The sequence below is a fragment of the Coregonus clupeaformis genome, unplaced genomic scaffold, assembly GCF_020615455.1.
Source record: "Coregonus clupeaformis isolate EN_2021a unplaced genomic scaffold, ASM2061545v1 scaf0948, whole genome shotgun sequence".
Classification (NCBI taxonomy): Eukaryota; Metazoa; Chordata; class Actinopteri; order Salmoniformes; family Salmonidae; genus Coregonus; species Coregonus clupeaformis.
The window spans coordinates 1-23,391 of NW_025534402.1; the positions used below are offsets into that span (position 1 = coordinate 1).

General features: G+C 42.6%; 1 protein-coding gene across 1 annotated transcript; it reads right to left on the reverse strand.

Moving 5' to 3' along the window:
* Positions 1–3,308: 3,308 nt before the first annotated feature.
* On the reverse strand, positions 3,309–22,029 carry LOC123486014 (myoneurin-like). The gene is made up of 7 exons (XM_045217160.1): positions 21,846–22,029; positions 19,502–19,632; positions 19,109–19,294; positions 17,134–17,301; positions 16,455–16,566; positions 12,057–12,814; positions 3,309–3,721 (listed from the first exon to the last, which is right to left on the reverse strand). Exons 1-7 carry the CDS (start codon positions 21,853–21,855, stop codon positions 3,437–3,439), a joined length of 1,650 nt encoding a protein of 549 aa, XP_045073095.1. The 5' UTR covers positions 21,856–22,029; the 3' UTR covers positions 3,309–3,436.
* Between the last annotated feature and the right edge of the window lie 1,362 nt (positions 22,030–23,391).

Sequence of the window (23,391 nt, forward strand, 5' to 3'; positions counted from 1 at the left end):
TACCGCTAATAGGTTACAGTAGAGTAGCCTACATGCTTGCTGTAGGCTACAAGCAAGCGAGAACACCAGCCGTCTGATACTGACTGATCAAAGGGTGGCTGGCCCAGCGGCCTCTTTTAGAACTTTTAGATAGAGCACATTATGACGTCTTGCCTGGGTTTGTTTACATTGTCTTTCCTGGGTTTGTTTTGACAGTTTGATATTTCATAAACAAAAATGAGACTTACTGAGTTTTAAGACCTAAAAAATATGCTGCTATGAGACTCCATGTATGTGAAAGGCTGCTACTCGGCTTTCCTATCAAACGTTCCAGCTGTCTTGATATCCTAGCAAGAAACCATATTGATATTGCAATGCTCCTAGAAACACACCTGCGCCATAAGGACGCATATAGAATGCAGAACCAGTTGTACAAACTGTCTGCTTTTTCATCAGCGCCAAACAAAACTGAAGGTGTAATCATAATGATACATAAGAAACTCAAAATCACCATCTTGGGTAAAGACCAAAACCAAGAACGCAGAATCACTTTCCTTAAATGTATCCATAATGGAAAGAAAATGTACTTTATTAATGTGTACGCTCCAAATTCATATGATATTACGATTTTTTTATTGTCTGAACAGCATATTGTTAGAATTAACTGAATTCCATCTGGTTATCCTACATTCTGTGATCAATTTGAAATTGAACCAAATGAATTCATAATGATCAATACAAATTCAGTTGATGACCCCCGGATTCTATGGGATACCATCAAAGGTTTTATTAAAAATAATGCAACTGCATTTGCATCTGGGTTGAATAAATTACAATTAAAGAACATCAGAATTGGAAATGTTGTTAACTGCATTAGAGCGTTCTCAACAAAAACTATTTTCAGAGCAGGTAGCTATTTCCAAAGTCAAGACCGAACTTAAATGTATTGATAAAAGTGGGTTTGTTAAAAATAATTTATCCTCGAATAACCTCCGTCGACTATTACAGAGCCTTCAGAAAGTATTCACACCACTTGACTTTTTCCACATTTTGTTGTTACAGCCTGAATTTAAAATGGATTACATTCAGATTTTTGGTCACTGGCCTATACACAATACCCCATAATGTCAAAGTGGAATTATGTTTTTTGAAATTTGTACAACTTAATTAAAAATGAAAAGCTGAAATGTCTTGGGTCAATAAGTAGTCCACCCCTTTGTTATGGCAAGCCTAAATAACTTCAGGAGGAAAAATGTGCTTAACAAGTCAAATAATAAGTTGCCTGGTCTAACTAACTCTGTGTGCAATAATGGTGTTTAACATGATTTTTGAATGACTACCCCATCTCTGTACCCCACACATACAATGATCTGTAAGCTCCCTCAGTCGAGCAGTGAATTTCAAGCACAGATTCAACGTCAAAATCCAGGGAGGTTTTCCAATGCCCTGCAAAGAAGCACCTATTGGTAGATGGGTAAAAAAAAGCTGACATTGAATATCCCTTTGAGCATGGTTAAGTTATTAATTACACTTTGGATGGTGTATCAATACACCCAGTCACTATAAAGATATAGGTGTCCTTCCTAACTCAGTTGCCGGAGAGGAAGGAAACTCTGGGATTTCACCATGAGGCCAATGGTGACTTTAAAACAGTTACAGTTTAATGGCTGTGATAAGAGAAATCTGAGGACGGATGAACAACATTGTAGTTACTCCACAATACTAACCTAATTGACAGAGGGAAAAGAAGGAAGCCTGTACAGAATACAAATATTCCAAAACATGCATCCTGTTTGCAACAAGGCACTAAAGTAATACTGCAAAAAATGTGGCAAAGCTATTCAGTTTTTGTCCTCAATACAAAGTGTTATGTTGGGGCAAATCCAATACAACACATTACTGAGTACCACTCTCCATATTTTGAAGCATAGTGGTGGCTGCATCATGTTATGGGTATTCTTGTAGTTGTTAAGGACTGGGGAGTTTCTCAGGATAAAAAATAAACTGAAAACCTGGTTCAGTCTGCTTTCCAACAGACACTGGGAGATGAATTCACCTTTCAGCAGGCCAATAACCTAAAACACAAAGGCAAATATACACTGGACTTGCTTACCAAGAAGACAGTGAATGTTCCTGAGTGGCTGTGTTACAGTCTTGACTTAAATCTACATGAAAATCTATGGAAAGAACTGAAAATGGTTGTCTAGCAATGATCAACAACCAATTTGACAGAGCTTGAAGAATTTTGAAAAGAATAATGGGCAAATGTTGCACAATCCAGGTGTGGAAAGCTCTTAGAGACTTACCCAGAAAGACTAACAGCTGTAATCGCTGCCAAAGGTGCTTCTACAAAGTATTGACTCAGTGGTGTGAATACTTATGTAAATGAGATATTTCTGTATTTCATTTTAAATAAATTTGCTAACATTTCTAAAAATATGTTTGCACTTTGTCATTATGGGGTATTGTGTGTAGATGGGTGAGAGAAAAAATAGATGTAATTCATTTTGAATTCAGGCTGTAACACAACAAAATGTGGAAACAGTCAAGGGGCATGAATAGTTTTGGAAGGCACTGTAGGTACATTTACCTCTATCAAGGTGTGAAGAAGGTATTTAACGTATGTCCAGAGACCACTGGGCATTCCCAAAACATATGTATATAGGTCCCGACTGAACCAAGAGTGCAACCGTTGCAAAGATTATCGCCAGAGAGTTTCATCAGAAACGGCGATATGGTGTATCTAAACATTTGTGAAAACATTTTAAATGAATTAACTGGTGAGATGTTTTTTGATGATGAGAAAACATTGTTCTATATCACCTTCTAGTTCAACTGTTCTCCAAAACCTAGGAGTTCTCTGTTCCAGATGGAAGTGACCGCAGGTTACGTTTGGAGTAGAGAGTGGAGACCAGGCCAACAGATTTGGGAGTATTCAAAAGAGTCTCAACTAGGGAATTGGTGGGGTGGCAATAAGGGAATCCCAGGGTATTCCATAGGCTTTGAGAGCCGAGCAGAGCATAAGGCTAAAAAAATAAGGAAGTCCCTGGGAGATTATATGATTCTTTGAGGTCTTGAAAAGTTCGAAGACCTGAATTGTCAAAGATGTCACTGAGGGTGAAAATATTTCTACTAGACCACTGAGGAAAAACAAAGGGTTTTGAGCCCGATAAATGTAGGTTATTGTTTCATAATGGAAAATGGCTGAGAAAAGGGAATGAGACCATGAGATGTCTGTTAGCCTGTCTCCACACTTCAACTGCATTAGCAATTATTGGACCCATTCGGAGACATATAGATTTTTGTATACAGCCAGAGAATAAGAGGTATTGTAGCCTAATGGGTTTTTATTAATCTATGGGTCTTTTCTGTTGAAAACAATTACCATTCATATGTCTTTAATGCAGGGTTTGATCTAAACGTCAAACGCTATCGAGTGGAATGGTTACTTTCTATGTTATAGAGTGGAATGGTTTTTCTGCTGGTGTATCATGAGGTAGCTCCTCTCTGAGAACCTCTTTCCGCAGTGCGTACAGACAAAAGGCCTTTCTCCCGTGTGGACCTTCAGGTGCGTCTTCAGCTGGTGCTGGCGGGAAAACCTCTTCTCACACTGGGGGCAGCTGTAGGGTTTCTCCCCTGTGTGGACCATCTGGTGCCTCTTCAGGTTGCAAGCCTGGGCGAAGCGCATGTGACACTGGGTACAGCTGAAGGGTTTCACCCCTGTGTGGACCCTCTGATGGATCTCCACCTTCTGGGAGCAGCTGAAGCCTTTGTTACAGAACGTGCAGAAGAACCGTTTCTCTTTATTATTGCCTGATGTGGCTCCCCCTCCCTGCGCCTTGGCACTTTGGTCTTTTGAGTTCAATACCTGATCGAAAAGGATGCAGCCATGTGAATCGGAAGGCCCCAATGACGTGGACACTGGGTCGCGATCCCTGAACACGTGTAAAGGGGAGTGGGTGGCGACATTTAGATTTGTCTCTAAGCTTTCCCTGTAATCTAAGAAATCTTTGCTGTGTGAGTGTCCATCTCCTATGTGACTATCTGCATTCCATGTAGGAGCGTCGCCCTCCACTTTCACAGTCACTTCATCTACGACTATAACCTCCCCTTTCTTATCTAGGCACCCTTCAGAGTATACACTACTACTGTATCCGTTCCAGTCCCCTCTAGACAGATCAGTCTGTGTCTCTAAACCCAAGGATATGTGGCCAGGGTCCATCTCTGTAGCATAAGAACAAGACCGATCATCAACGCCAGTGTATAACGCATCACCATCTCCACAGGAATGAACCATCCTCTGGCTCTGGTGAAATTCTGGTAAGTACTCTGAAGCAGGAGCAGGAGGACAGCCCAGTGGCCCCAGCCCCAGTCTCTCTGGGTCTGATCTGTGGTCAGATCCTGTGTGTAAGAGCCTCTGTGCTACAGTTAAAGTCTCTGTGTCTGTCTCTGACGTGAGGACGGTGTTCAGCGTTCCACTGCTGCGTCGGGTCCTGGCCTGGGGCGCAGTGGCGGTGGCAAGGTCCTCCGTGACTACAGGGGGCGCCACTCCACCCGCTGCTCCCATCTGGATGTCTCTGTTGTGTCTTGGGTCCTCTCCTTCATTCCTCTCCTGCTTGACCCCAGGACCTGCAGCCTCTGCATCTGTAGACTGACAAGCAGAGAGGAGGTTATTCCCGATACTTGAGTTGAATTGGATAACAATGTCGTAGAGAAGTCTCACAAGCTCCCCTATGGCAGATAAATAAGGATGTACATGTAAGCAAATTAATAGCTGAGGGGAGCCTTTCTGAAATAAACGGGTCACATTTTATGTACTGTAATTTTTTATATTACACTACGACACTAACCTCTATCACGATAACATGCTGGGTTGAGGTTCCACTCCCCTCATCTATAGCTATGGGTTGGTCATCTCTCCACACGTTGTGTCCTGCTGGCTTCACAAAGCTCCTGTGGCCTCCAGTGAGATGTCCTTCAACTAAGAAAGTGATTGGGGCAAAAGGGGTGGTTAAATTAGGTACTGTCAATGCTCAACACTATATTGTACACTATTGACACTGTCTACAATTGTCAAGGATGTAAAGTAACATTTCTCATAACTTCTAGATACACATTTATTGATTGATAGATTATGTTCCATGCATCACATTATTTTAATTGAGTATGATAATAGGACATTCCGTAAATCAATAATCTGGTTAGAATATGATGTCTTTGTGCAAGAAGAATTTGTTCTTAATTTACCTGCCTGGTAAAATAAATAAAACATTGTTAAGTAACTAAATAATGAGGGGAAGTATTGCATACTATCCAAAAACTGACCAAGACCCAATTCTGGGTAACACATTTGAACACATGCGCTGACGGGAACGGGGCGACAAGCCCCGCAGTCTCCGCCTTCTGCAAAATGTACCTCTCGCCATTCCTCTGTAACGGTCGAGGATCTTGACACTACCGGGACGACTGGCGAGGACACGCTCTCGCAATGTTCTCTCTGCACGCTCACGTGCCACCTTCAGTTCCAGTAGCTGTAGTTTCCTCCGCAATGCCCTGTTTTCTTTCTGGCTTTGAGTTATTTCCAAACGAAACACTGCATAGTCGTCGTCTACGAGTTTACAGATCTCTGCCACGGCTGAATTCGCTAGCACCTCCATGATGGAGGCTATTTGATTGTGAAAAACCATACAGTTAGCCATTGTTAGCTAACGTTACCTAGATAACATCTATCAACCAAGCCCTGTCTCCAATGCGAATAAAATACTACCTGGGGTAAGTATGTGATGCTATGCAGTTAATTTAGTCATATTTTGAGTTCCATTGTGTTAATACACGTATAAATAACAGCAATAAAAACGCTAAAGTGGAAATTGTTTTTGGTCCTTGTTACCTTCCGTTTACACTGAAGAGAAAGCATGTTATTGGGTGGCGTCATAGCTCAAAGGGTGTGGCTAAATTAAAAGTGTACGCGTGCTTCTCTTTGAACTACGGTACTGCTACATCAAACCAAATTGTCATGATTTGTCATTGCTATCTGGAATCCTTGGGACGTCGGCCACCCTAACCTTAACCAGGGTTGCCAGGTCCAGCTATAATTTAAAGGCCAATGACCCCTGAAAACTGCCACAAGGCCTGAAAACTAGCCCAAAATGTATTTGCGCAACAATAAACCCTTTTTCAATAACATTATCGAGTAAATTAAGAAGGAATATCAACATCATGTTTAATGACCTAGGTAGGCTAAGAAGCAAAATGTGTGGACTTTCCCCCATAACACAAGCACGTGAAGGAGTTCCATAATAACTTTAATTTCAAATTTCCACTCGCGCAGCGATCAGACCCTAGAACTGAGCATGAGTAAAACTCTTTGCTTGATACTGTTACCCATAAGAAAAGTCGACATTAGAATGCAGTTTACTTTAAACCACCGCTGAGCTAATTTATCTAAAGAGCTCTAGTGCACCTAAAGTTGTTTTCCAATGCTTTGTCGCTGTTATAGCAGTTCCGGCGCGTTAATATGTTTTATGGAAAAAGGGTGTCTCTATAATGACCAATCTAAATAGCCTACCTACAAATGGTAAAAAGTTGTCACGATGTGCGCGCGTGCTGCTCGGTCTCCTCGACACAGCTGCAGCAATCTCTCAACCAGAACTCTCAACGCACACACACCCCTATGGCTCTCCACCATTCACTCACTCATTCACTCACATCCTGCTCACTACCTGATACTCAGCAGCAGCAGATCACAGTGAAATAATTTATATTTTGATATGAGAAATGCTATGGCGGCCGAGGTGCAATTTAGAAGTAGCCCAAAAACCAATACATTTTCACCCGCGACATTGCTTTCAAAGTAGCCCAATTTACAGGAAAACTGCGAACATGGCAACACTTACCTTAACCCCTACCCATTTTAATGTTCAACTTCAATGTGGTAGGGACGTCCCAAAGATTCCAGATAGCAATGACCATTCATGATCATTTCCTTTGAAGCTCAGCGCAGACTTGTTTAGAAAAATTACCGTAAATGATCTGAAAAGAATGGCTGGCTATATCCCATCGGTGGCAAGGACATAAGCCTATAGGTTCAAAGGAAGCCAACAAAACTAAGACCAATTTTAATTCTAAATGATAAACAAGCAAATAAAAAGTAAACATAGCAAAAGGACATGATTTCTCATTTATTTACAGATTTGATCACCTAAGTAAAGGAACAGGTACCACTGTTATAAAAGTGTTATAAAAAGAGGGGGACATATTGGTAATGAATTGAACATAGACAAAAACAAATTTGGAGGGGAAATATAGTGTTACATTTCAATGACAGTGTTTTGGCCATGCCAGCACACCAAACAACAAGTCTATATCATGTGAGAATGTAAGCGTACCTTGAGCCCTATACTACATACATGGTTTGAGGAGTTAGCGAGGTAACTTTGGTCAACTCTGAGTTCAATTCGGGATAACCGGTACAACGAAAGTGGCTCACCTTTTAGCCAGGTAAATTTCTATGGCAACGAATCCTTCAGAACTAACCTTCTCCCGGGCAGGCTAACTCCATTTATCCTGAATGAAGTGTCTGAGCTGCGAGTTGAGGACCAATTCAATTAGATTTCCTACCTCTCACAATGATTGTGTCATCATCCCCTGCATTTGAGGAAGATTACCGATTTAAATATTTTATTAATAAAACAATTATTTTTTACTAAAAAATGATAAAATACCTATCATATAACACATTTAGTAATGCCAGAATGCATTTCAAACTTAAATCACAGTAAAACTTGTGTATGACTTAATACAATTATTTGTATTGATAGAAGTGGGAAAAAAGGTGCTCGTGCATTGATAAGCACACCAAAGGCGGCATTAACGATAAGTAATAAAATAAAGACGGCACTTCAACAAGCCTATTTCACACCATAGCCTGCTGAATTTGCAAGATAAGTTCTTTCATTTTGATTTAGGCACAATCTCAGCATTGTCTCAATGAAGAGTTCGGCATTCGAGTAGCCACGTGAGACATCATGCACGCGCAGTTACAAACCTGCTAGAGTTAGCAGCAGGCGGACAAGCAATATCCACTGTCGTAGTATGGATGGAGCCTGACCTGAAATGTGAAGCTAACTGAAGCAGGCTAGCTTTAGAAAACCCAGAGTCGATCTAGCTTCAATCGTAGTATATCCCTCAGATGCTCAACTGAGGGACTTAGTAATAAAATAAAAAAACTCTTACCCCAAGACACTCCACATGATAACTATAATAAGGTTCCCAGATATCCCCTGTGTATATATCAAGCCACACTGCTACGATTTCTCCCCATTGTGGACACTCCTATGTCTGATAAGGCTAGTCAGGAAGGAGAAGCTCTTGTAACATAGTTTGCACTTGAAGGGCCTCTCCTTGGTGTGAACGGCCTGGTGCCTCTTCACATAGTTCGCATGAGCGAAGCGCTTCTCACACGTGGGGCAAGCATAGGTCTTGCCGGCATCCGTCCTAATGCTCGGCCTCACACGTTGTGACCCAATGACACCAGTGGAGGTAGAAGCAGTAGCCACCACCCTCAGGTGGTTAGTCTTTGAGCTCCCTCCTTGACCTCTAGCCATTGTTTGGGTGTTGTTGGGATTGTGTACTGTGTTATAGGCTAGGTACCTCTCATGGTGAATACCCATCCTGACCCTGTCTATATTTGTGGGGTAACCATGAGATAACTGAGGAAGGCTAGACCCAGGCTTTCTATGAACCCATTCACCAGGAATTAGACGAGATCCTGAAGGGGAAGACAGACTTCCTGTTAGACTCCCACCAGGGGTGTCTCCCACCACTCTCTGAAGCCCAAGGTGACCTCTGTTCATCATGGATACTGTGGTGTTTGTATCATAGGAACAGGAGGGTCTATCTCTATCAGCCCCAGGCCCTGCTTCATCCCTGCACTGAGACTGTGAAGAGAAGGGTCTGGGCTGCAGACTGGAGCCTCTGTCTCTCTGATGACCACCAGGACTGAGGTTGTTCAGTCCACCTGTCCACTGATTGTGTTCTGTGTAGTGGTTGTGATGGAGTCTCTGTCCCTCACGGTTGGGTCCTGGTTCCGACTCAGGAAGGAAGAGTGACGGCTCCTGATCCATTGTCCTGATCCGGGACCAGGGTTTATGACCAGCAGCTTCAGAGGTCCAATCTCTCCCGCCAGCAACATCGGATATCAGCAGGTCTTCATGGATTGCAGACTGCAAATAAAGATTGTACAGAAAAGCATAAAGGTTTATATAAGAAACTCTTTACTGTACACACAGAAACATTCCATGACATAATAAAAATTTTAACCACAGTCAAGCCAATCTCTAACACTGTGATTCAAGTACCTAACAATATGGAGCAATTGGAATTTATTATAAAAAATAAAATGCTCCATACGTGTTGATTCAAGAATGAAGTATAATGTTTTGGTTCGACTGAGATAAGGGAAACTCAGTCCTAGAAATGTATTTTTTTTTATACAAGTCAGTCAGCACACAGTCGATTTTGTATTTAATTTCAACAAAATTCTCATACACTCACATACAGGACTTAAACACAGCTTTACTACTTTCTGTCAAGTAAACATGAAGTAAGGCGCTATCATTTCCTCATTATAAAACACCAGCATCAACCTGAAGGGACTAAGTTTGTCACTCTTCATTAGTGAAGCATTTTTACAGACACCATCACACCAACCATAACCTTATCATCTACTCTGTCTCATCATACTACTTATTTCCTCAGTTTACCTCATCCAGTTCCCTACAACATCCAAAACCAACAGAATGAACTACCAACAAACTATACTGAACAAAAATATAAACGCAACATGTAGTGTTAGTCCCATGTTTCATGAGCTGAAATAAAAGCTCCCAGACATTTTACATACAGTGGGGAAGAAAAGTATTTAGTCAGCCACCAATTGTGCAAGTTCTCCCACTTAAAAATATGAGAGAGGCCTGTAATTTTCATCATAGGTACACGTCAACTATGACAGACAAAATGAGAAAGAAAAATCCAGAAAATCACATTGTAGGATTTTTAATGACTTTATTTGCAAATTATGGTGGAAAATAAGTATTTGGTCAATAACAAAAGTTTCTCAATACTTTGTTATATACCCTTTGTTGGCAATGACACAGGTCAAACATTTTCTGTAAGTCTTCACAAGGTTTTCACACACTGTTGCTGTTATTTTGGTCCATTCCTCCATGCAGATCTCCTCTAGAGCAGTGATGTTTTGGGGCTGTCGCTGGGCAACACAGACTTTCAACTCCCTCCAAAGATTTTCTTTGGGGTTGAGATCTGGAGACTGGCTAGGCCACTCCAGGACCTTGAAATGCTTCTTACGAAGCCACTCCTTCGTTGCCCGGGCGGTGTGTTTGGGATCATTGTCATGCTGAAAGACCCAGCCACGTTTCATCTTCAATGCCCTTGCTGATGGAAGGAGGTTTTCACTCAAAATCTCACGATACATGGCCCCATTCATTCTTTCCTTTACACGGATCAGTCGTCCTGGTCCCTTTGCAGAAAAACAGCCCCAAAGCATGATGTTTCCACCCCTATGCTTCACAGTAGGTATGGTGTTCTTTGGATGCAACTCAGCATTCTTTGTCCTCCAAACACGACGAGTTTAGTTTTTACCAAAAAGTTCTATTTTGGTTTCATCTGACCATATGACATTCTCACAATCCTCTTCTGGATCATCCAAATGCACTCTAGCAAACTTCAGACGGGCCTGGACATGTATTGGCTTAAGCAGGGGGACACGTCTGGCACTGCAGGATTTGAGTCCCTGGCGGCGTAGTGTGTTACTGATGGTAGGCTTTGTTACTTTGGTCCCAGCTCTCTGCAGGTCATTCACTAGGTCCCCCCGTGTGGTTCTGGGATTTTTGCTCACCGTTCTTGTGATCATTTTGACCCCACGGGGTGAGATCTTGCGTGGAGCCCCAGATCGAGGGAGATTATCAGTGGTCTTGTATGTCTTCCATTTCCCTAATAATTGCTCCCACAGTTGATTTCTTCAAACCAAGCTGCTTACCTATTGCAGATTCAGTCTTCCCAGCCTGGTGCAGGTCTACAATTTTGTTTCTGGTGTCCTTTGACAGCTCTTTGGTCTTGGCCATAGTGGAGTTTGGAGTGTGACTGTTTGAGGTTGTGGACAGGTGTCTTTTAAACTGATAACAAGTTCAAACAGGTGCCATTAATACAGGTAACGAGTGGAGGACAGAGGAGCCTCTTAAAGAAGAAGTTACAGGTCTGTGAGAGCCAGAAATCTTGCTTGTTTGTAGGTGACCAAATACTTATTTTCCACCATAATTTGCAAATAAATTCATAAAAAATCCTACAATGTGATTTTCTGGATTTTTTTTTCTCAATTTGTCTGTCATAGTTGACGTGTACCTATGATGAAAATTACAGGCCTCTCTCATCTTTTTAAGTGGGAGAACTTGCACAATTGGTGGCTGACTAAATACTTTTTTCCCCCACTGTATGCACAAAAAGCTTATTTATCTTAAATATTGTGCACAAGTTTGTTTACATCCCTGTTAGTGAGCATTTCTCCTTTGCCAATATAATCCATCCACCTGACAGGTGTGGCATAGCAAGAGGCTGATTAAACAGCATGATCATTACACAGGTGCACCTTTTGCTGGGGACAATAAAAGGCCACTAAAACATGCAGTTTTGTCACACAACACAATGCCACAGATGTCTCAAGTTTTGAGGGAGCGTGCAATTGGCATGCTCAGTGCAGGAATGTCCACCAGAGCTGTTGCCAGAGAATTTAATGTTCATTTATCTACCATAAGCCGCCTCTGACGTCATTTTAGAGAATTTGGCAGTACGTCCAACCGGCCTCACAACCACTGTACTACATTACAGTACACTATACATGGGCCGTCTACATTTTCTGCTGGTGTATCCTGAGGTAGCTCCCCCCTGAGAACACAGGCGAATGGCCTCTCCCGTGTGGATCTTCAGGTGCATCTTCAGCTGTTGGTGGTGGGAGAACCTCTTCTCACACTGGGGCAGCTGTAAGAATTCTCTCCTGGGTGGACCCTCTTCAGGTTGGACGAGTCCGAAAAACTGGCCTGGCACAGGTGGCAGCTGAATCGTTTCTCCTCCGTGTGCATCCTCTGGTGGATCTCCACTTGTTTGGGGAAACTGAAGGCTTTCCCACAGAACGAACACTGGAAGCACTTCTCTTTGTCGCCACCACCTTTACTGATTCTGTCTCTATTACTGTCATTTTTTAATGGGCTTGTGTAGCCATTTATTGTTGAGGCACTGGCATTGGCTGAGGTCTGGTTTAACATTAGGAGAGTGTGAGGAGGACCAAGGCCAGGGAGTGTCTGTGTTGTCACAGGGTCCATGTTCCAGTTGATAGATCCTATAGAAGGCAGGCTGAAGGCAGCACCTGTTAGGGGGTTAACCTGAGGCGCCATAAGTCTCTCTGAATCACTATAGGACCAGAACGGAGCATTGCTAGCCAAGTCTGTTTTCTCCCTCCAGATACGGACACCTCCCTGTCCCCGCAGACCAAATCTATGCCTCGCCCTGGTCTCAGCCAGTCTGTTGTCATGGAGACTAAATTCGGATGTTGTTTTGTGTTCAACTGTCTGTTTCTGGTTGTGGTTAACAGTGTTGTTCCCCAGCCCAGAGTTGAGGATAATGTCCCATCCACTGACCTCCACTATTTCGCCTCTGGTCCTGGCCTGCTCTGTGATGTTGTCCCCCGGGCCCTTGGCTGCACCCATCTGGGTCTGGGAATCCAAGATGGCTCCCCAGTCTCCTCTGTTAGCTTCTTGCCAACCACCTACAGGAAAATGTTACTATCCAGACTGAACAAACATGACACATGGATGAATTTTTAGACATGGATTTTAAGTGTGTTATTTGCCTGGTGACTCATTGGGTTGGAAGCATTCGATTTTGCAATCGCATACATTTTTGGGGATTTGTGTGCCCATGAAAACGTTTTTTACCCGATAACATACACAGAGTGTACAAAACATTAGGAACACCTTCCTAATATTGAGTGGCACCCCCATTTCCCTTCAGAACAGCCACAATTCGTTGGGGCAAGGACTCTACAAGGTGTCAAGCGTTCCACAGGGATGCTGGCCTATGTTGACTCCAATGCTTTCCACAGTTGTGTCAAATTGGCTGGATGTCCTGTGGGTGGTGGACCATTCTTGATACACACAGGAAACCATTAAGCATGAAAAACCCAGCAGTGTTGCAGTTCTTGACACACTCAAACCTGCGCCTGGCACCTACTACCATACCCCGTTCAAAGGCACACATTTTTTTTGTCATGCCCATTCACCCTCTGAATGGCACACATACACAATCAATGTCTCAATCGTCTCAAGGCTTAAAAATCCTTCTTTAACCTGTCTCCCCCCCTTCATCTACACTGATTTAAAGTGGATTTAACAAGTGACATCAATAAGGGATCATAGCGTTCACCTGGTCAGTCTATATCATGGAAAGAGCAGGTGTTCCTAATGTTTTGTTTCGCAGTGTACATCATTTTTGTATTTCATACAAATTGTATTGATATTGTTTTATAAATGAAGTACTCATATTGTGTCATGTTTAATACAAAAATAATAGCCAGGTGCATCACTATTCCTATTGTTGGATTCTAGCTTGAAATATACTAATTCATGTTACCATACTAGAACTTGATTACTTTACATGTATATGATGGGGTCAATGAAGGGTAGACAGTAACTTTCCATATTCTGTTCCATGTTGCTAAGGAGGGAGGTGAAGGGTGTCATGACTGTCCTGACAGTGGATCAAAGGACTTTCGCTTCCTTGCCATTAAGTATTGGGAGAAAGGACCGCTTTGTTAACACAGAGATACTTCCCGCCAAAACTCCAACATCCTAAAGTGGATAATGAAACAATATTTCTAACACAAAGAATGGGGGAAATGGTCGGTGGGGACTGAAAGAACAATCATGTCGAATTCGTTACTATGTTGTGATGTCATTAAAAGACGGTGGAACAACATAACTGTATCTCTGGGGGTGTACACTTCCCAGTTATGAGGTTTGCATCTAATTGTTGTATATAAAAAAATATTAAGTATAATATTACTTTTGTGAATATAACAATGTGATTTTAGCATTCTAGATGAGATGATTGTTTTCCGTATTGACTTGTTCTCAGTCAGTGGCCACGCCCAGATGAGCAGAAACATGATGAAACGCCCCCTTTTCTACTCAAGTATAAAACCCCTCATGACGAAATTCACATCAGACCAAGCAGACTTCAGTGTAAGCCGGATGTTGCAAATGGTTGAATTTCTACCAGACCAGGAAGCGTGAAGCTGTGGCTACACGGCTTGAAATGGTTGACACTCTACAGACCAGAAAACGTGAGGTGGTACGTTTGAAATAGTGAATCTCAAACTCTCAATCTCTACACGAGAAGAAGACCACGCACTAGACCTTATCATATCAGTCTGCAGCTATACATGTAAAGAGTCGAGAACTTTCACTAAAGACATGAGTTGGGAAGGACAATCCCATCTCAGACAACCGTTGGTACATCTGAAGTATCTATTCTAACGAACACTCCATTAGAAGACAAGCCGAGTCTCACCGAAGTGGAACCAGGACACTCAAACCCTTTTTGAGAAAGTGGTTCAACAGTGAGACGACGATCAAGGACAGCTACGCATAAATATATACATTGCATTTATTATCCGAATGAGCGGTGGTTAGGGTGCTAAGTATTATGATTACTGTGAGCGTAGTTTCCAAATGTAACAACGATAGTTTGAATCTCTGTCTCTCCCTTTCAGTCTCTGAACCAAGCAGTCATGCTATAGTCCAGTCCACTAGGGACCTGTTTTCATTGTATTACGTTAGTAATCAATAACCAATACCGTGTGTGTGTTTGTATTCTGTGTTATTATTTAGTTAGTTAGTAAATCAATAATTAAGCCAATTTGTGTATTGCTGATTCATCAATAAGGTTAGGGTTCTTGCAGGTTCAAGGATTATGCGACGTTCAGAATGAGACTGATAAGAGGTAATTATTTAATAAGTGACTTACCGATATATAACATATATCTTCTAAGAGTTTAATTCGGGAGATGGTAACTTGTTAAACAACTTATTCCGTGGTGCCCCAAATTCCTAATGAGTTCATTTTTACATGATTAATTTAATCGAGTGACAATTAAACATAGTTAGTTGATTTGATAAATAACAGTCATCACATTAATAACGGCAATAGTTTGTCTCTGATAAGGCAGGCCAGCTGCGGAACTGGGGAGCGAGGAATGCCTCTCGAGGTCAAGTCAACAGATGAAGTGAGAAGAAGCTAGAAAAAAGCCCTTCATCAATGAGAAGCAAAGAAGAGCCAGGCTGAGATTTTCAAAATACCATAAGGATTGGACCATAGAGGACTGGAGTAAGGTCATCTTCTCTGATGAGTCCAATTTTCAGCTTTGCCCAACACCTGGTCATCTAATGGTTAGACGGAGACCTGGAGAGGCCTACAAGCCACAGTGTCTCGCACCCACTGTGAAATTTGGTGGAGGATCGGTGATGATCTGGGGGTGCTTCAGCAAGGCTGGAATCGGGCAGATGTCTTTGTGAAGGACGCATGAATCAAGCCACGTACAAGGTTGTCCTGGAAGAAAACTTGCTTCCTTTTGCTCTGACATTGTTCCCCAACTCTGAGGATTGGTTTTTCCAGCAGGACAATGCACCATGCCACACAGCCAGGTCAATCAAGGTGTGGATGGAGGACCACCAGATCAAGACCCTGTCATGGCCAGCCCAATCTCCAGACCTGAACCCCATTGAAAACTTCTGGAATGTGATCTAGAGGAAGATGGATGGTCACAAGCAATCAAACAAAGCCGAGCTGCTTGAAAATTTGCGCCAGGAGTGGCATAAAGTCACCCAACATCAATGTGACAGACTGGTGGAGAGCATGCCAAGACGCATGAAAGCTGTGATTGAAAATCAGGGTTATTCCACCAAATATAGATTTTTGAACTCTTCCTAAGTTAAAACATTACTATTGTGTTGTTTAAAAATGAACATGAACTTATTTTCTTGCATTATTCGAGGTCTGACAACACTGCACTTTTTTGTTATTTTGACCAGTTGTCATTTTCTGCAAATAAATGCTCTAAATGACAATATTTTTATCTGGAATTTGGGAGAAATGTTGTCAGTAGTTCATAGAATAAAACAAAAATGTTATTTTTACCCAAACACAGACCTATAAATAGTAAAACCAGAGATTAAATTAAATTTTTCCACAGCTGTATACCTTGCCTTTGCAGCTGTATGACCCAGTGGATGAATAAGCGTGGTTTGAGCTTTTTCTAGTCGTCCTTTTGAGTTTTTACTCCATTTGTTCAGAACCTAACGCTATTGAATATTATTACTGTATGTAGGCTATATGTATTTCTCCCTTACCTTGCTCCCCCATCTTTAGTCCACTCAGCAAGTCAATGCTCTCTGGTCCGTCTTCTATTGTCTCCTCTTTGAATAGCAGCAGATCAGGCTTCCCATCCTCCATGTCTACTGACTGTAAGAGATACAGAGTGAGAAGATGTTGGATCAAGAAAGCTGATATGAGCATCTTCTTATTGGGTAATGAGCGATTCATATGAGTACTATGCAAACATGTTAGTTCATTTGATACTATGCAAATGTGTTAGTTGATTTGATTAATTGACACTTTTTAAAGGAATAGTTTGTGATTTTGGCAATTATCTATATCCCCAGAGTCAGATTAACTTGTGCATACCATATTTTCATCTCTGCGTCCAGTATGCAGGAAGTTATAGGCAATTTCGCGAGCCAGTGCTAACTAGCTTAGCACAAAGACTGGAAGTCTTCAGGTACAGCTAGCGTGTAACCTTAAAGAGTGTCAAGTAATCAAATCAACTAATAATTCAAAGGCATCGTCCCATACTTAAAACTAAATGAATCAAGACCTGGGCCCCGAGTCTCAGAGTACGAGTGCTAATCTAGGACCTTTCCAAATAGAAAAGGCAAAACTGCTCCTAGATCAGCAAACCTACTCTGACACACTTTGTGGATACGGACCCTGACCTAATACCATTCAGACAGTAGTTTACAGTGGGCTCACCTCAGTGAGACTGTGTGTGGTCCTGTGCTGCTCAGCTGGTTCCTCTGTGGGTTCAGGAGGAGGTGTAGTCTGGTTGTCCTCCATTACCATGGTCCCCTCAGGGTTCCCAAGACCCTCCTCACACCCCTCCTCCTTCATCAGCAGCACCTCTGGATCCTCCTCCTCCTCCTAGAAGGGACAGGTGATACAGATTACACAGACGTACACCCCCTCAGGTACGTACACACACAGATAATAAACATACTTTCAACATGGAGTGTTTACCCATCCCCACTACATTTGAGTCCTATATTGTAGTTACAGAATGACTTCATTGTTGTTAAACCCATCATGGTGGACATAAATACGATGTTGTGGGTAAATATGAGTCACCTATGATAAGTCAATAAACTATTTTGACATGTACAGTAGGTGTTTGAAAGTGTGTGTGGGTATGTGTAGGTATATTTAGTAAGTGTATAATGGTTATAAAGCGCTGTTGGGTGTATGCAGAATAGGGTGAGATCAGATGTGATGTATACTAAAGAGAGTATCAATGAAAGTCTTGGAATGAAAAGTCCCATTTTGTGTTTATTAGACAATCAAGTTTTAAATTACACCATATGAAAACCACACATACACGTCTCAACAAAAAATCTGCATGTACTTGATAAACTGCATTCATTTTCTCATTAAAAGTGTCTTGGGGGAAAAAAAAATTAAGTAGTTGAATGGAAGTAATGAAAGAGGCATTTGTGAACATCATATAGCCTACACAGTACAAACACTATGTAACAGACATTTTAGGCTAATATATGCCTTATATATCACACAATGTCTGGATGCAATATTCTACCCAGGAATATTCAACACTGAAATCTGTTACCTCGTTATTCCAAATTCATTTGTGGATCTTTTCTGCTGCCAACAATAACAATTAATCTTTGTCTTTAATGCAGGGTTTGATCTAAACGTCTAACGAGTGGAAAGGTTACTTTCTATGTTATAGAGTAGGATGGTTTTTCTGCTGGTGTATCCTGAGGCAACTCCTCTCTGAGAACCTCTTCCCGCAGTGCATACAGGCGAAGGGCCTCTTTCCCGTGTGGACCCTCTGATGCCTCTTCAGGTCGCCAGCCTGGGCGAAGCGCATGTGACACTGGGTACAGCTGAATGGTTTCTCCCCTGTGTGGACCCTATGGTGCCTCTTCAGGGTGCCAGCTTGGGCGAAGCGCATGTGACACTGGGTACAGCTGAAGGGTTTTACCCCTGTGTGGACCCTCTGGTGGATCTCCACCTTCTGTGAGCAGCTGAAGCCTTTGTTACAGAACATGCAGAGGAACCGTTTCTCCTTACTATTGCCTGATGATGTTGCTCCCCCACCATGAGCCTTGGCTCTAGCCCTATCGTTTGAGTTCAATACCTGATCGAAAAGGACGTGGCCGTGTGAATCGGAAGGTGCCATCGACGTAGACACTGGGTCGCGGTCCCTGAACGCATGTAAAGGGGAGTGGGTCGCAACATTTAGATTTGTCTCTAAGCTTTCCCTGTAATCTAAGAAGTCACTAGTGTTGCCCTGCAAGTGTCCTTCTCCTAACTGAGTATCGTCTGCATTCCATGTCAGAGGAATGTCGCCCTCCAATTTCACAGTCACCTCATCTACGACCAGACCCTCCCCTTTCTTATCTAGGCACCCTTCAGAGTATACACTACTACTGTACCGGTTCCAGTCCCCTCTCATTGGATTAGTCTGTGTATCTAAGCCCACAGGCATGTCACCAGGTATCATCTCTGTCTCTGTAGCATATGAACAGGACGGATCATTGCCAGTCTGTAACGAGTCACTTGGGTCCCGTTGGGACAGAACCGTCCTCGGGCTCGAGTTACCATAAAGTAAATGCTCTGAGAGGGGAGCAGGGGGACAGCCCAGTCGACCCAGCCCCGTTAAAGTCTCGATGTCTGTTTCGGACTTGAGGACGGCGTTCGGCGTTCCACTAACCTCCGGCGTTCCACTGGCCTCCGTGATGCTGCGTTGGGTCCTAGGCGGTGCTGGGGCGGTGGTGGGGTCCTCCGTGACTACAGGGGGAGCTCCAGCCGCTCCAGTCTGGATGTCTCTGCTGTGCCGTGGGTCCTCCTCTCCTTCAGACTTCTCCAGCTTGACCCCAGGACCTGCAGCCTCTGCAGACTGACACAAGAAAAAAGGAGGTTATTACCGGTACATGAGTTGAATTGGATAACAATGTCATAGGGAAGTCTCACAAGGTCCCCTATGGCAGATACATTAGGATGTACATGTAAGCAAGTGAATAGCTGAGGGGAGCCTTTCTGAAATAAACGGACCACATTTTATTTACAAAGTAACTAAATGTTAATGCAACACTACTACACTAACCTCTATCACGATAACATGCTGGGTTGAGGTTCCACTGCCCTCATCAACAGTGATTGGTTGGTCATCGCTCCATGTATTGTGTCCTGCTGGCTTCACAAAGTTCCAATGGCCTCCAGTGAGATGCCCTTCACCTGAGAGAGTTATTGGGGGTTATATACATTTACATTTTAGTCATTTAGTAGACCCTCCTATCCAGAGCGACTTACAGTTAGTGAGTGCATACATTATATATATATTTTTTAAATTTCATACTGGCCCCCCGTGGGAATCGAACCCACAACCCTTGCGTTGCAAACGCCATGCTCTACCAACTGAGCTACATCCCTGCCGGCCATTCCCTCCCCTACCCTGGACGACGCTGGGCCAATATACTGGGTGGTTCGAGCCCTGAATGCTGATTGGCTGACAGCCATGGTATATCAGACCGTATACCACAGGTATGGCAAAACATTTATTTTTCTGATCTAATTACATTGGTAACCAGTTTATAATAGCAATAAGGCACCTCTGGGGTTTGTGGTATATGGCCAACAGGGGCGGTGTGTTCAATAGGGCGATATGGGCGACGCACTGCCAAACGGGAAAAGGAAGGGATTTTTTTCTAATCAATTATATCACGGCAACAGTAGTTATCAGTGTTGTAATCTAGACGTCTGATCTGCCACAGTGCCACTAAATGTCCAATCAGGCTAAAGTCGTGCTTCAAATGGCCCCCCTCTTTGGGGGCGATTTCAGTCAGGTTGAAAATCGCCCAGAAGTCTGTCATAGACTCCCATGTAAAATCTATTTTTTTCAAATATCAGAGCTTTCAATACAATCTCTATGGGTTTCTGAGGGCTTGCACTTACGCGCTTTCGTCATACGTAACATAACCATGAACGTAACTAAGAAAAGAGCGGGTAGCCTCATCAATCAATTCACTACTACTATCAAAATGGCTAGGCTTCAGTGCAACTCGATTGTGTCTTTGAAAGAAGTTCCTTTTTGTCGGCGAACAAATGAAGATAAATTGGCAACGAAACAATTAGGACCTCCCAGACCAAATTTAATAATTCAACAGGTTTCTACTAAAGGGGGAAGTCCTACACCCGAGGATTTTCCAAAAATTGGTACGAACGAAAAACCTGGCTAGCAGGCTGCGATGTAGCTAATGCAGTCTTCTGCTACCCCCTGCTTACTCTTTCACCCTGAAGGCGGCACGGCAGACAGCACCGCTTGGACAGCGACTGGTGTGTAACGGACATGCACCATCTTTCAGGAAAGATTAAGAAACATGAGCTGTCAAAGACCCACATGGATAGCTGTTTGAGATTGTCTGCTTTGGGGAGAGTGAACATTCCCACTCAACTGGATGAGGGATACAGGCTAGCTGTCCGCCGCCACAACGATGAGGTTAGTGTTGATAATCACAAGTTTACTGGAGAACTGAAACTGACAAGGCTGACAAGATAGGACCCTTTTGTCCATTGTTATTGGATAGGAACAGAACTTATAACCAGCTCCTGACCTAAATAGATCTTAGCACAACATTTTACTCAACATATCATATTCCATATTCACTATAACAAATATATTTACTACGACATTAGCAAGAACCGCCACATCCTCAGCCGGCTAATCCAGTGTGTGAAGTTTTGCGGAGTGTTTGAGTTAGCTTTGCGAGGCAAAGATGAAACTGAGGGCTCCACCAACCCTGGTAAGCCAACACTTTTGAGATCAGTCAATAAATGCTTCTGGTATTGACTTATATGCTGCCCCTGTCTTCATGTTGTTGCTGGACATATCTTTTAAAAATGTGTGTAGGTCACCTAAATCATCAGAAAAATTGCCCCCCCTGATAATTTTTTCAGGAGCCGCCACTGATGGCCAATATACTACAGCTAACGGCTGTATCCAGGCACTCCGCGTTGCGTTGTGCCAGAGAACAGCCCTTAGCACCATGGTATATTGGCCATATACTACATCACCTCAGGCTTATTGCTTCTTTAAATAAGTGGTTAGGTTAGCTACAGTGGTATATTATACACTATTGACACTGTCTAGAATTGGCAAGGATGTAAGGTAACACTTCGCATAACTTCTTGATATACTATTTATAGATCGATTGATTATGTTCCATGCATCATATTGTTTTCAATTTTTTAATATTAGGAAATGCAGTAATCAAGAATCTGGTTAGAATATGATATTGTGTCAGTGCAAGATAGCTAAGTAATCAGGGGAATTATTGCATACTATCCAAAAACTGACCAAGACCCAATTCTGGTTAACACATCTAAAGTTACACATGTGTAATGGAGAACGGGGCGACAGGCCCCTCAGCTCGGCCTTCTGCTAAATGTACCTCTTGCCATTCCTCTGTATCGGTCAATGAGCTTGACACTACTGGGACGACTGGCGAGGACGCGCTCTCGCGTTGTCCTCTCTGCGCGCTCCCGTGCCACCTTCAGTTCCAGTAGCTGTAGTTTCCTCCGCAATCCCCTGTTTTCTTTCTGGCTTTGAGAAATTTCCAAACGAAACACTGCATAGTCGTCGTCTACGAGTTTACAGATCTCTGCCACGGCTGCATTCGCTAGCACCTCCATGATGGAGGCTATTTGAGTGTGAGAAACCATACAGTTAGCCATTGTTCGCGAACGTTAGCACTGCTAGCTAGCTTTACCTAGATAACATCTATCAACCAAGTCCTGTCTCCAACGCAAATTAAAGACTACCTGGGGCGTATGTGATGCTGTGCAGTTAAATTAGTCATAGTTTGAGTTTCATTGTGTTAATGAATGTCTAACAAAAACGCTAACGTGAAAATTGTTCTTGGTCAACGCTTACTTCCGTTTACTTCTTCTTCCGTGAGGTTTTATGACGAACTACACGCAAAAGGTGTATTGCCGCCACCAACTGGATTGGGGTGAAAAATTCACAAAATAAATGTGAATTTCATTATGGGGAAGGGAAAATAACATTATACATTTTACATTTTAGTCATTTATCAGACGCTCTTATCCAGAGCGACTTACAGTTAGTGAGTGCATACATGTTTTATTTTATTTATTTATACTGGCCCCCCGTGGGAAACGCCATGCTCTACCAACTGAGCTACACGGGACTATATACAAAACATTTCCAAAAACTAAATAACCACTTCCTTCAGTAATGAAAAACAGAAATGTCCAAATATTTTACAGCAAGAACATTGTAAAGGCCGATTTACAAAAGATCTGACAGGATAGTACACATATCCCAGCTGCATTCGAGTAGGGAAAGACTCCACATCAAAAAACACAAGAACAGACACCGCTTTGAAGAAGGCAAGAATAAAAAGTACTTCCGGGTCACAGATTTTTGGACTCCTTCAGAATAACAGTCCCGTCTTGTACATTTTGTAAATGAATAATTACGGGCGAAAATGAGGGAAAATGTGCACAATTGTCGATATCTTTTATACTTATCATACATATTATAGACTAATAAAAAGTATTTCCAGAATATATATTTTTAAAACATGTGTGTACTCCTGTCATTGATTGCACGGTACGTTTTGTCGCAGTAAAAGCGGGGTCCATTCTACTCAGGAGCACTTTTAGTTTCCATATCCACAGTTTACACCCAGAGGAGCGTTGCTGCTCATTTTGCGGCCCTTAAAGATTAACCAATCAGCTTAAATCCAATCGTTTTTTAAATATTGGACATACATATTGCACCGTACATAATAGCCTGTACGTTGTGTCGCAGTAAAAGCAGGGTCCATTCTACTCAGGAGCACTTCTAGTTTCCAAATCTACAGTTTACACCCAGAGGAGAGTGACTGCTCATTTTGCTGCACTTAACGTAGCAACGCGCATGCCCCGCCCACCTGAGGCTCTGTCTCTGTCAGCCTTCTATTTCCTGTGTTT